At 41.6% G+C, this 13,839-nt stretch overlaps 1 protein-coding gene across 11 annotated transcripts in view; it reads left to right on the forward strand.

Annotated features, from left to right (window-relative positions):
* SEMA5B (semaphorin 5B) overlaps positions 1-13,839 on the forward strand; it is a 291,486-nt gene that overhangs the window by 198,291 nt on the left and 79,356 nt on the right. For all 11 annotated transcript variants that reach the window (XM_074828744.1, XM_074828741.1, XM_074828740.1 and 8 more), the window contains 4 exons: positions 5,217-5,315; positions 6,131-6,344; positions 8,912-9,197; positions 13,478-13,613. In XM_074828744.1, the coding sequence (XP_074684845.1) occupies positions 5,217-5,315; positions 6,131-6,344; positions 8,912-9,197; positions 13,478-13,613 (735 nt within the window). The remainder of the gene's footprint in view (positions 1-5,216; positions 5,316-6,130; positions 6,345-8,911; positions 9,198-13,477; positions 13,614-13,839) is intronic.

Genomic DNA, 13,839 nt, shown 5'->3' on the forward strand with positions numbered 1-13,839 from the left:
GCTAATGGAAGAATCAGCTGTTTCAGGCCTTCAAGTGGCTCTGTGTCATACAGAGGATGTGCCCTCCGGTTATCTAGTGGAGCTGGGTATCTCCACACTACTTATGAATAATAGGCATCCAGGTAGGATAGGCACCATATAAATCCCCAGGCAAATAGAAATAACTGGGAGGCAGTCAGATATTTTTCCCCCTTTGCAGATGTTCCTAGAGATCTGAACCTACATTCAGTACTTCTGCTAAGCTATCAATGCAGAATCAGCCCCCAAATTTGATTTCAAGTCCATTAAAGAAAACTTGGCTGGAAAAATCATTAGCAATTCTCTTTGCTATCTATTACACTCAAAGGAGAAAGACAGCTTGGTCAGGGCATTGGATTAAACCAATTAATAGAATTGTTTGTCCAAAGAAATAAATATAGATATCTGAAAGTGTGTTAATAACAGTGCTCGAGAACATGTTAGGTCCTGATTGTTTTTTAACAAATTGGGATGAACTGCAACAGATAAATTAAATGTTTGCTGCACTCTAAAACATCACTGAAGGAGTAACATGGAGTAGTTCTGGCTTATTCTCTGAACTCCAGAAGTTTGTGTTTCTTTACTGAGGATGGCAGACCATCTGAAACAGCTATTTTTCTCATTCAGTGTGTAACTGTGGTTTTAATCTATGATTAAAATATATCAGTATGTGATGAAATAGTGTAAGCCTAAAAAAAAAAAAAAAAGAAAAGAATTAGAAGGAGATCTCTGACAACAGGGCTTGAGTGATTTATTCAACGTAAAAGGCCAGTTAAAGTAGTGCTTATATATGGTTATGCTTTCAAAGAAAAATACATCTGTACAATGAGATTAAGGGCTTATAACATTTAAGAACTCCAGTGTTCAGAGACGACAGAAGAAACAACTCAAGAGGCACCTACAGCTGTTTTATTTGCAGCATCCTGAAAATGTGTTTTTGAATTTTACCTCAAACCAAAGCTGGCAGGAGTTCAGCCCCTCCATTTGCTGATCTGTCCACAAAATGAAGGGAGTAACAGGGCACCACTCTTGGTTCTCGAATTAGAAGTCATGTACTCTTCCCTTCTAGGAAAACAAGGGTCATTAGGCTGGAGAAAAGTGTTGTCTGCTCAAATTAAGGTCTTATCTCAAAAAAGGGACCAATATGAGGTAATTTTGAGGAAGGAGCAAGAACTCCAAAGTGGGTAACATGCAGTTCGTAGGAAAATCAGAGATATGCTTAATGCTCTGGAGGTGAGCCACAGGTTTTTATCAGCTCTGCCATATATTTAATAATAATCCCAACTAATATAACTGGGTTATTCTCATTAACCATATAAATACCCAGTCTTCCTCCTTTATTTAAATCCTTAATCTCTTAATCCAAATAATATCTTCTGGTGATGAGATTTGCAGACTGATCATACACAGATTTAACTGTCTGCTCCATAATGTGAGAGCAGGATCCAAATATTGTCTTGTCTGGACAGAGCTGGATTCAAGCTTGCCAGATTTTCCAGCTGTATTAAAGCCCGTCTGAATTTTGCGTCCTGCATGCCTAGAGTTTTCCAACCACATGGAAGAAACTGCATTAAATAGCTCCTATTTTCTGTAGGGTTTTGTGAGATCATTCTACTAACCAGTTGCCTCAGATACGAATTGTTGCACAGAGCAGTGTGTTGAATGACTTTTCGGAGCAAATCCAGGCTGATTTAAAGAACACAGAGAGGAGGCTGTTCCTTGGTAGTTATTTTGAGAATAGGGTAGAAAGAGGATCTAACGATGTGAATCTCACCGACAGTGTCTTGAGAAAAATCCTGCAAGCTGGAGCATTTAAGTAGTTCAGTTTCTTCTTTGCTTTTGTTGGAGGTTTTCATAGACTGATATTACTGGCAGTGCGTCATACAGCAATGAGAAATATGAGATGAGCACAGTATTCCTCTTCAGGCCAGGCAGGTTAGAGAGGTGTGGTCTGGTAGTTAGGCCTTTGTGGCTGTCCTTCAGGATCTCCTCTGACTCAGTGTGTCACCATGGCAAGTCCTTTAGCACCCCCATGTTTTGAATCACCCAGCTGAGAGAACGGGGCAGATAATGTACATCTGTTTCAGAACATTACTTTAAGCTGTATAAATTGCTTTGAGACCAGTGTATGAAGCGTACATATTATCATTGCTCTTCCTCCAGGAGCATGGTGCACTGTTACCATCATCAGTAAGGCAGGTCCAGGGAAAATGCCTACTCAGTTAATTCACAGAAATAACTATGGTTGGATATGGCCCACACCTAGTAGCACCATTATTTAAGCAGAGTAGAAACATCCACTAGTCACCCCAGTTTTTGCCTCTTACAGCCAATGAAATAATTAGTGGGCTTGATGCATCCAGTTCCCTCAAAAGTATCAGCTGTCAAATGTTTCCCACCTAACACCTCATTCATACTGACTGTGCTCTTTTGTCTTTGCTACTGCAGTTGGGAATGGGCTGGAAGCCATAGATTAACTATTCTGGTGCAGGTTCAGACAGCAGCAGATACATTTGCTAGTATGGTTTCTCCTCTGTTTCAGTAAATAACTTCTGCTTTGGACTGAATGGGTACAAATAAAACTGTGCTTAATTAGGCTAAAATAACACAATATTTTACCATCTTCCAACGTCCTTACAAAGTCAGGCTACTGCACCATGCTGTAAAGTGTGCAACAGATGCATCACTGCCAATAGACTCCAGAAGACCATTCAGCACATGACCTCGCAGAGAAATTCTTTTTTGTGTGCTGTTTTCTTAGCTGGGAAGATTTTTATAGAAATTGAAGTTTGTTAATCTCTAATATAGTTCTGTGCAAAGAAGAGAATTCTGCAAATTAGGTCTTCAGATTTCTGCAGGACAGGGTTTTAGTTAGGAATATATTGAAGTACCTAGACAGGAAAGGGTCCAGCAACATAAATGTTATTAGCTGGTTTAGGTCAGAAGCTATGCTCAGACTCTGCACAAAGCAGAGAAAGGTGGAAGTGGAGGGGGAGCAGATGGGTGTTCTCTTTCTGTGTGAAATTGGGTACAGAGCTGCATTCTGGGTTAGATGCCAAATCAATCATATTCTGAAACCAAAACCCTGTTGGGAGAGGAGCCCATATCTTTTTTTTATAGCATCCTCTCAAGAATTTCTAGTACTTTGCAGTTAAATATATAGTGGTCCTAGTATTATGTGGGATTGAATAACTGTGGTCTACAGAAAGAGGAATTACTTAACCCACTCATGAAATGTAGACATCTCTAGGGCAGGGAATAACTAACAGGGCTCACAGCACCACGTAACAATGACAGGAGAGAGCAGAGAGGCTGGCAAGCCCTTTGTCTCATTAAAGGAACCTCTGTTCTCAACACACAGCAGGTGGAACGGTGCTTCTCAAGGTCTTATTTCATAGACCTTGAGATAGACAGTCACCATGACTGATTTTCTTCTGAAATAGAAAGTGCTGAATCGACCCAGCTATGAATTTAAACTCCCATTTTGGGTGCGAGGCATTATGTATCTGATCCCCAGTGCCCCTGTTGAGACTCAAGACTGGCAGCACCTTCTCTGTGGCACTCTGTAGCCTCTGCCTGGGCTGGGGGGAACTCTGCTGCCTGGAGTGAGTGCTCCTGGGATGGCTCTGGAGTGCAGATCCTGTGATCTTCTCCATTCAAAAGCAAGCCCCACATGTCATGCCCATGCAGTCTCTTCTCTGTGGCTAACGCTGGTGGGTTTCTGCTAAATGCCATCCTTCAACAAGTTGACTTCCATACAGCAAATGAAAGGAGATAGCACGTAATCCAGCTAAGCAAGCCTCCTCCTTTACAGGTGATAGGGAGTGTTTTCACACTGCTGAATCTTGCAAATGAAGTCTTCAGGGAAATGATCAACAGCGTGGAGCGCTGTGAGACAGGGAAGCTTGCAGTGATTGCTGCTTACAGAAGGAGAAGTGGTGTCTCCAGCTGTAAACTCAGTTTAGTGGCAAATTATGATCTATTGGAGGGGGGAAAGCAAAGCAGCCAGGATAACCCAGCTGAGGTTGTTATTTTTTACCAAGTTTCCTAAACAGTAATAATAATAGACTTTCTTCACTTGGAACCCCATGGGTGCCAGTCATTAGCCGTTGCTCATATCCTTTCCTCTGAGGTGCCCCCAGAGCCCGGGGCAAGCAGGCTGGTGCCAGGCTCGCTGTAGATCTCTAATCGGGGCTGTTTGGATGAACCTTGGGGCTGGCAGCTCTCGAGCCTCTTGCACTGCCTGTGGGAGTTGCATGCTAGTCTCGCACCTCCCTTTCCCTGTGTGTACGGTTAGAAAGTCCCTGCCTCACGTGGCCTCTTCCTCCCCCACAGCTTTACTCTCTGGAGGTGCTCAGTTAGTCTGATCTGCAGTCCACAGGTTTTTGGATATGAGGCTGTGGGGAGAAAGAGAGACTGTGCCTCTCTTCAACAACATGAAGAAGATTTTCTAGAAAAAGCCAACTCCGGCCTTGTGCTGCCATCCCTACCTCAGTGTGGGACGACAGGAGCCCCACACCTTTGGGGACTGGCATGTGGAGGGAGTTGCCTATTTGTACCAGCAAGTGGTTGTGCAACTGAGAAGAGGGGACTTGCTATTTCTCACTGGCCTGGCCTGAAAGAGAAACTCTTTCTACCATGGAAAATCCTGAGCACACAGTCCTTGCAGGAGGCAGGAAATAACAGCCTGTTCAAGCATGAGATTCTCCTGACCAGCCTGATCTATTAAAGAGAAGTTCCTGCTGTTTTCCTGCTGGCACTGGTGTGAGTTGTAGTGCAGATGGACCCACTGTCCTTCACTGGAGTTTATGTCCAGGTAGTGTTTTCAAAGCTGCAGCATTACTGGGAAAAATAGGTCAGAAGTATCATCATGAAGAGAGGGAGAATTCCTCCTCCAATCTAAGCAGAGCACAGAAAGAGGCACTTGTGTAGCTAATACAGAGTACAACCTGATGGACAACGTCCTATCCAGGAACTGTGCAGGGCTATGATTAGAGAAATAACCAGCAAATTGGGCTTGCTCACTTAGACCACTAGCTCCCTACAGCCGTGCACTGCTCGATGCAACAAACCTCAGTCCGAGTTAGAGCTAAGGAAGGGGTATTTCAGCTGCAATACAGGTAATTTTTTTTAATGTAATAAATAACCCCACAGTCTCCTTTTCAAAAATGCTTTTTCTCTGTCTTGTGTCCCTATAGGACGAGTGCCAGAACTATGTCCGAGTGCTGATTGTTTATGGCAAGAAGGTTTTTACCTGTGGTACCAATGCCTTTTCACCAGTGTGTTCCAGTCGACAGGTCTGTTTTGCCTCTTTTACAGTGATGGAGAGGGCTGAATACATGCTCTGGGGAAGGCCAGTCATCTGGCAGGGCATCATGGCTGCGGAGAATATGTTCCAAATGTAGCTGATCTGAAATTATTTTGGTTTTCTTCTTTGGGTCCCTTTGGGCTGCTTCGGGGCAGTGGGTGTAACTGCAGGTGGGGAACAAAAAACTCATGTTATGGGTAAACTGGATCTGGACAAAGTGCTGCTCATGTAAGCCTTGGGTATGCTGCTGAAAATGGGGAACACAGGCAAGCTTAGTTGTGAGTACCTCCTGAGCTGAATACTTAAATGTTTCCTTAAAATAAATGGCAAAATTCCCTTTGGCTTCAAGGGAGGCAGGAGCAGGTCCAGAGCAATGTTTATTTTTATATTTTTTAATGCCAGTATGCATTCAGGAGGTGTCTGTGGAAGATTAGAAACCTGTGCTAGCAGCAGGAGCACCCAGTTACACTGAGTGAGTTGGGGCCTACAGGCTTTGCTGGCTGAGGAATTACCCTTCTTACAAAGCAATAGGATCAGTGAGGCTCAGACACAACTTCTTATGTTGGCAAACGATGGATGTAAAGATCAATTTACAGTCATCACTGACATTACATTCTTATTACATTGGCAAACGATGGATGTAAAGATCAATTTACAGTCATCGCTGACATTGCATTCTTATAGCTGCCTGTTTTTTTAAAACCAGAGTTTTGCTCGCAGGTACTCATGGGCAAACTGAATTCTCTGTACCAGTAAGAAAGCCAGATGCTCTTTAAATTCTCTCCTCTCTCCTTTCAAATACAGGTAGGAAATCTTAGCAAAATCATTGACAGAATTAATGGAGTGGCTCGATGCCCATACGACCCTCGGCATAACTCGACAGCTGTGATTACATCACGAGGAGAACTCTATGCTGCAACTGTAATTGATTTCTCTGGACGGGATCCTGCTATTTACCGCAGCCTTGGAAATGTTCCCCCACTTAGGACAGCACAATACAACTCCAAATGGCTCAATGGTAAAGTCATGTGGGTCATATCTGAGCAAGAGGTGTATTAAAGTCAGTTTGACAGGCTTGTAAATCTTTCCCTCTGTTTTCATATTGAAATTCAGAGTTATGATGGGGAAGGGCTTCCGGTGCAATAATCAATGCAGCTTAGAAGACATTTAAAAATAGCCTGGAAGTATTTCAGAGAAGTTGATTTAGAATCTAGAAAGTGAGTCTTACAGGCTACTTAACATATATAGGCATCTCTGTCTTGTGAGATGACCAAATACATCATTTTAACAAGAAAACCACTCAAAGATTTGAAGATCAAAACCAACTTAAAGCATCATATTGTTGACCCAGTTCTACACAGTGCTAAGCACCCTCTACTTCCACTGACTGAGCTGAAGATCATTGGTTTCAGTGCAAGATCAGTCTGAAAATGAGAAATTTCACAGCATGTTAAGTTCCATGTGAACCCACGCTGTTGTGGATTTGTAGTTATTAAAAGCAGCTGTTACCCCAGTGTGATAATACCCTGCATCAAGCAAGCTATAGAATTTCAACCAGTAATTCCTGCATTGGGTCCACATCTTCTGACTGGGGCAAAGCACATCTTGTCTGACAGACTGTAGTGATGGAGATCTCAGTATTCCCCCCCTCTCCTTTGACTGAGGTAATTTGATAAGATATTCAGAATCTTTCTGTTGGATTTCAGGACCTTTCAATCAAAGATACAAGCAGTGGGACTGTGCACTCCCTGGAGCTTAATGAGACTGAACTAGGCTTCTGCAGGCATATTGAAGTCAGTATGGTGATCCAGAGTTTTAGGAGAAGGATGTCATCGGGCAAGACTATGAATTAGGACCAAGAAGCAGCATAACCCATATACACTCATTAGAAATATGTGTCTCTTGTCTGCACATGAATGAAGAATTCAGAAGGAAGCCACACTGGAACAGGGGAGTTTAAGGAAAGACAAACTGAAACTGAGTTTCTAGTCTGTGATTGGAAAGACTAACATGACTCTTGGATTTATAAGCTTGTGCAGCATTGGTGACACTGGAGTAATTTCATCCTGTTATGGCCACTTTTCAACAAGAAACAGAAAACTTGAAGATGATTCAGAGAAGAGCCATGGAGTGATTTGAAGCTTGGAAAGCCTGCCTCACAGTGAGAGACTTAAGGAGCTCAATTTATTTATCTTTCTGAAAAGAAGATAAAAGGTGTTTTGTTCATGATATGGAAGTACTTACATCAAGAGAAGATTTCTGGCAGGATAAAATTCTTTAATCTAGCAGACAAGTCATGACAAGAGCCTGTGATTGGAAGCTGAAACCAGATAATGTCAAATGGAAAAAGAAGTACAGGTTGCAGCTGGGGCAGTCTTTAGTCATTTGAACAAGTCAGTGAGGAAAGTGGTGGATGTAAAGCCCTGTGACATTGTCCAGTGAGATCAGATCTCCTTCAAAAGATGTGGTCTAATTCACCTGTTAGTTACAGGGTCTGATGGTGGAATTACAGGGTGAAGCTGGTTTGTGTTAGACAGAAGGTCTGGTGATCACGGTGCTCCCTTTAAGGTTCACTGTTTGTTTGAAGGAGAAAGTTTGACGGGAGATGCTTTGCAGTGCCGTCCCCTCTGCACCATCATCTGCCTCCCAAACCTGCCTTGCAGCAGCATCAGCCTGCCTTCCTCTCCCTCTGCCATGACTCTGTTCTTCTTTCACTCCTGGGCTGCAGCATTAAAGGAACTCTGTACTTTCCTTTTTTCTTCTTCCTTTGAGCATTACTCAGAAATGAACATTGTAAAAGCACCCTATAAAACCAACAGGGGTTTTTTTGTTTAGTCAAATATTATTCATTCGCCAATCTTTTCCCTTTGCTGAAGAAATTGTTGGGATAAAAGACCGCACACTTTAAAGCTCTGTTAAATGCCCAGTTAAAATATTAGCTACAAACCCAATTCCAGGTTCTTTTCAATTCTTGTGAAAATAATAACAACAATTCTAGGAGAAAAAGAATTAAGAAGAGCTTGCTTCAATACTGTCAGTCTGTGGCACGGTTTTGTTTTACGGACATAAGACAATCTTTTGTGCCTAGAAACTGGAAGGGCTTCATGATAAAAGCCAGATGTGATTGTGCTGGGAGAGTAGGTTGAATGTTTCAGTGCAGCAGTCTGGGGAATCAGACGGATGCACACAGCATATTTAACACATCGTAAGGTGCACTTCAGAAGTGAATAGGTGAAGGAACCCAATGGGAATGTTTTATGTTGTAAAATGAGTACAAGTACAGAGAATCGTCATGCATATGCAAAGTGCTGAACTCTGCTTTCACTGAAATCAGTAGCAGCTTTGCCAATAAAGTGGGGAAACAATGGGGTCTTTCCAAGATCTGAAAAATGGATCGAGAGCTGTACCCCCATATATCATTATTCCCATCTACGGTTTTTATGTCCTCTGCTGACTTCGAACTTCCTGTGGTCCCAGCTTTGACAGCCCGCATAAAGGGAGCTGGCGACACAATGCATTGAGCTAGTCAGTGAGCATGGATTGATTTCTGACCTGCATAAATCTCTTCAAATGTCTGTTTTTCAGAGCCTAACTTTATTGCTGCCTACGACATCGGTTTGTTCACCTACTTCTTCTTCCGTGAGAATGCGGTAGAACATGACTGTGGGAAAACAGTGTATTCTCGTGTGGCAAGGGTTTGCAAAAATGATATTGGAGGGAGATTTTTGCTGGAGGACACATGGACAACTTTCATGAAAGCCAGGCTGAACTGTTCCCGTGCTGGAGAAATCCCTTTCTATTATAATGAATTGCAAAGCACCTTCTACCTTCCTGAGCAAGATCTGATTTATGGTGTCTTCACTACTAATGTGTAAGTTGCACTGGTTTTACTGCCCTTCTTCTATCCTCAGCAGTCTGAGACTAACAATATCCTGATTTCTTAAGACAGTCTGAGCAATCATGTTTGAAACATCCTTTGGTTAATGTGAAGGATAGGTCTGTGTTATCCAACATGGCATCATTGCCTTTAGGACAATGTTTTTAATCCATGGTTCATAGATTCCTGGAGTCCATAAAAGGTGACTGTGCAGTTCTAGGGTAACTTAATTAGATATAAACCTGGGCTGTGACAGAATTCTGACTTTTTGCAGTGGCAGTGCTACTGTTTAGTTCAGAGAGCTGGTCTAAAAATGACCCAACAGAAAAACACAATTAAATTTCAGCCAGGCTAACTGCCTGGACAATCTTGACACAATTGTGCGAACACTGGGGCTGGCCCATGAGATGGAGAGGTAAATATGCTTGGGAGAGAAGGACTGGAAGGAGGAGAATGAGGCAGATGGGATCACAACAGCCTAGACTGAAATCAACATAAATTGCTGTTGAACAACAATTTATAGAAGTGAGATCATGCAGGCTACACAGCATTTGACATTTCCAAGGGGGACTCTACCTCTGCTACAGACTGTTTCAGGTCTACGAATCAAAAGCAGCGTTAGAACTCTGAGGGGAAGGCATGATTTCTGAAACTTCATAATCACCTCTTCTTGGCTTGATATTGAAAAAACTTGTAATTGGAATGATTTAGTGTAGCTGTGAAAGCAGAAAGGAGAAGAGGAGTTAATTAAAAAATATATTAAAAAACTCATAATGTATATTTTTAAGACAGGAGAATTCAAATAACTTTTTCTCTGAAGCCCAAGGCTAGGATGATAAGTTTGAAGCTATAACCAGTCTGCATGGTATTGAGTTTCAATAATACATGTTCTCCAGGGGAGTGTTATCCTGATGTGTAAACTAGAGAATGAAAATCTGAGTGAGTTACTCCACATGACAAACACTCAAAGTGCCTTCCTCGTGCTGGGTAGCCACCTTCTTTGGGGTTTTTGTGTGCAATGGAGTACTGTTCAATATGAATAAGGGTCTATTTCCAAGAAGCCCACAGCAAATCAAAGAAGTGAAACCCCACTGAAGTACAGGCCTTCCTATTTTAATGTGTCACTTGCTGGTGTGGCAGGGCTTGAACTTCAGCCCTTGAAGTCACAAAACATCAGCCCCAGCTTCTTGAGCTAAAGCACTGTTGGGAGTTTCACTATGAGAGTCAACAGAACCCAAATATTATTCCTGCTCTGTAAATGCCAAGAAGTAGGTAAGTGTTTGGCCACCCTTATCGATCTTCCATGTTTTGTTACTGCACTACCATCACCAACATCAGCCAAAAGTGAACCAGTGCAGAACCAACTAGAAAAAATAAAAAAGATTGAGTACTCCACCTTGACTGTGGACTCTGGGGAAAATCTGTCTTGGGACTGAAAGGAGCATGAGTTGTTCTCTAAAAACATTCAGATGATGTTAGCCAAACTACTCTGGGCTACTGCTTTGGGTATTTGAGATGACATGGTTTTTGTTGGTTTTTTTTTTCCCAGTCAGAGAGGACTTCCAGGCCCATAGTGATAATGTTTTATCTATCCATTCTCCATTTATCCCACCAAGAACAGAAGTTGGAAATAAGAAAATTATTAATAACTGTACTATATTTATCGAATCAGTATAGTTTTTGGATTATAAGTGGGGAGACATAGGGCTTACTGGTTGGAAGAGTTCTCTTCTGCTGTGTCTATCTCCCAGGTTTAACATGAGATGTGATAAGTGTTACCCATCTCCTTTGGGTTTACACCTAAGTCACTATTCATAAATTACGGGTGTATATTCTCTCTTGCATCTTGTGAGGACAACAGAATATGTAACATTTGTGTAATTGAAGAAATGAGTTATTGATAATAGCTGAAGTTAGATCAAGCAGTGTTTTGGGCCTACAACATGATGTTCTTTTGAGAGTTCAAAGCAAAAATGTTCCAATTTGTCATCCGACTGGAGAAATAATGGTAATTATTCTTTTAACTTCCACTGGGACTTATGTCATGCTGCATGAGCTCTGCATACCAAAGAGGGTTGATGTATGCTTCAGTCTGAGTTCCGTTATAACAGAATACCAATGCAACACAAAACTATGATTTTTTTTGTTTAAAGGTATTTTTATTTGGAAGGTTCATGTTTAATGCATTTAGGGTCATCTTATAACAAAGCAGTGTTAGTGGTTGTGGTAACACCCACATATAGATTTATTGCTTCATGTTGTTATACCCAGATGAATCAGTGGGAAAGAGAGCTTTTTGGGGAAACTACTGATGAAATATTTAAGATGTTTTTATTAAAACTTTTCTGGGAGGTAATAGAGACAATGTTAAAGCCTCCTTGAACTTAATCCTTTCTCTAAACTACCTGGTTAATCACAGGAAGTAGGATGTGGGAATAAAGGAGGTTGCACTTCACACCAGGACAACACAAGGGCCAGCTGCACAAGTTGATGTCACTGGCTTGAGATTGGGAGTCAAACTTTTCATAGGGAGGGATGGGAAATATGCCAGGCCACAGATGAAAAGGAAAATGGGCTACAAATTTAATGGAAAACCTTTTTCCTTTCTCCTCTCTAGCAAAGGGAAAGGGCTAAACTGTGGAGTCCTCAGCAGAGCCCTAAAAATATCCATTTTTTTAAAAGTATTTTTGTTAGACTAGCAAGGTTTTATTCTTTCTTTTCCTTTTTCTTTCTCTTTCTCATTCTCTTTTTTTTTTTCCCATGTGTGCCTCAAGGCATTTACTTGTCATCCATCATTAGCTTTGTCTTAAGAGCTGCCGACTGTGAGCATGCACTGCGTCAGCGGTGTTCAGACAAAAGTGGAGAAAGGTTCGCCCAGCTTTGCTTTGACATGTTCAAAGTGAGCTACTCCATCACTCCGGGGATGGAAGGGACAGGGGCGGGAGTGGAGAATGGGAAGGCAAAGCAAGAAGTTCTTCCTGATATTGTATTGCTCGGAAGAAATATGCTGTGAAAGAATCTGTTCTTCTGCTTTCCAGCCTGGGATTGTGGAGCAAGGCTTTTTTTTTGTGCAGGAGAGTGTAATTATTGGTTTAGTAAAAAAAAAAAAATTGTGTTCTTTTCAGAGAATTCAAATTGCTTTAATTAGCAGAAAGATACATACAGCAAGGCTTGGGTTATTTAAAAGGCACTGTGACAAGTCAGTCTCTTGTGCTAGCCCTATTTTTAGTTTTATTCTGATATCTTTTTTGCTAAATGTTCTTTTCCTTTTTTTAAAAAAAAAGCAGGGGGGAAAGGGAAAGCTGGGAGCAGGTTTGAATTTCAGGTTACCACTTAGCAAACATCCCTCTTTGGGCCAGCTTCCCTGAGGTGCCCTCACCATCTGGGAAGCACTCTTCAACCCTCTTGAGGGAAAAGTTGCTGAGCCTGCTCAGGACCTTGCAGAAATGGGTCCTCCATGACTGAAATGGGGCAGCAAAGGCCAGCTGATCTGTGTGCAAGTCTGACTGGGCAGCAGAGCATCCCTAAAACAAGTTCCCTTCCAAAGAGTTCTTCCTACAGTGGCATTTCCCTAGCCATGCCTCCCCTGGCTGGTGTGTGTGTGGTGAACAGTCTGCCCGAGACAGATGCTATTCCCATCTGGGAACACAGAGAAGTGAACTGTGATCATTGAAAACAGAGGCTTTCACGTATTAGCAAGACCTGTTTTGCGTGCTGAGCTGCTGTAACAACCAGCCTGGTTTGCACTGTCACCATTTCCCTTCCCCTGCATGTGTGTGCATGTGTGTGTGTATTTTTTATATATATATATATAAAAATAAAATTATATATATTGACAAATATTTGGGGATATATATTTTAGAGCTAAAGATTTCAGGATCCTGTAGAAACAGAATTTCACCTTGAGAAACACCAAGAGATTAAAAATTAGGTTGTTTGTAATCAATAAAGATAGATGTGTTGTTAAAAAAATAAAAATAAAACCAGACACAAATAATCCATGCAAATTAAACTGTATTCACCTTTCTTGTCAGAACTGCTTCTGTGGCCCTTAAATCACAGACATTTTAAAACCAAGTTTAAAATTCATTCTCAAAATTGTCATGCAAGCCCTCTGCAATTTATTTATTTATTTTTACTCCCTGTGAGATTGGTATCACTGTACATCTACATAGCAATTTACATGTATTTTATTTGAGTGGAGTTTGATGTCTGTTATGATAAAAATGTCAATGTTCTAATGATTAAATTGATTTTTTTCTCCCTTTTTCCAGAAACAGCATAGCTGCCTCAGCAGTGTGTGCCTTCAATCTGAGTGCCATTACTCAGGCATTTAATGGCCCTTTCCGTTACCAAGAAAACCCAAGATCAGCCTGGCTGCCAACATTAAACCCCATCCCTAATTTCCAGGTACTGCTGCTGCCCTTCAGTTTACTCCAGTTCCTTCTACATTCTGTCACTCCAGTGGGTTGATTTGTGTGGGGCTCATTTTTCTAGGTAGACCCATGGTGCAGATAAATTGTATTTTTCCACATTTATGAGTGGTTTAGTCTGTGGAACTCCTTGCCACATGTTATTGAGACCATGGGATTCATGGCAAAAATTGAATGGTTTTACTGACAATAAGAATGTTTAG

This window comes from Strix aluco, chromosome 6 (assembly GCF_031877795.1).
Source record: "Strix aluco isolate bStrAlu1 chromosome 6, bStrAlu1.hap1, whole genome shotgun sequence".
Classification (NCBI taxonomy): domain Eukaryota; kingdom Metazoa; phylum Chordata; class Aves; order Strigiformes; family Strigidae; genus Strix; species Strix aluco.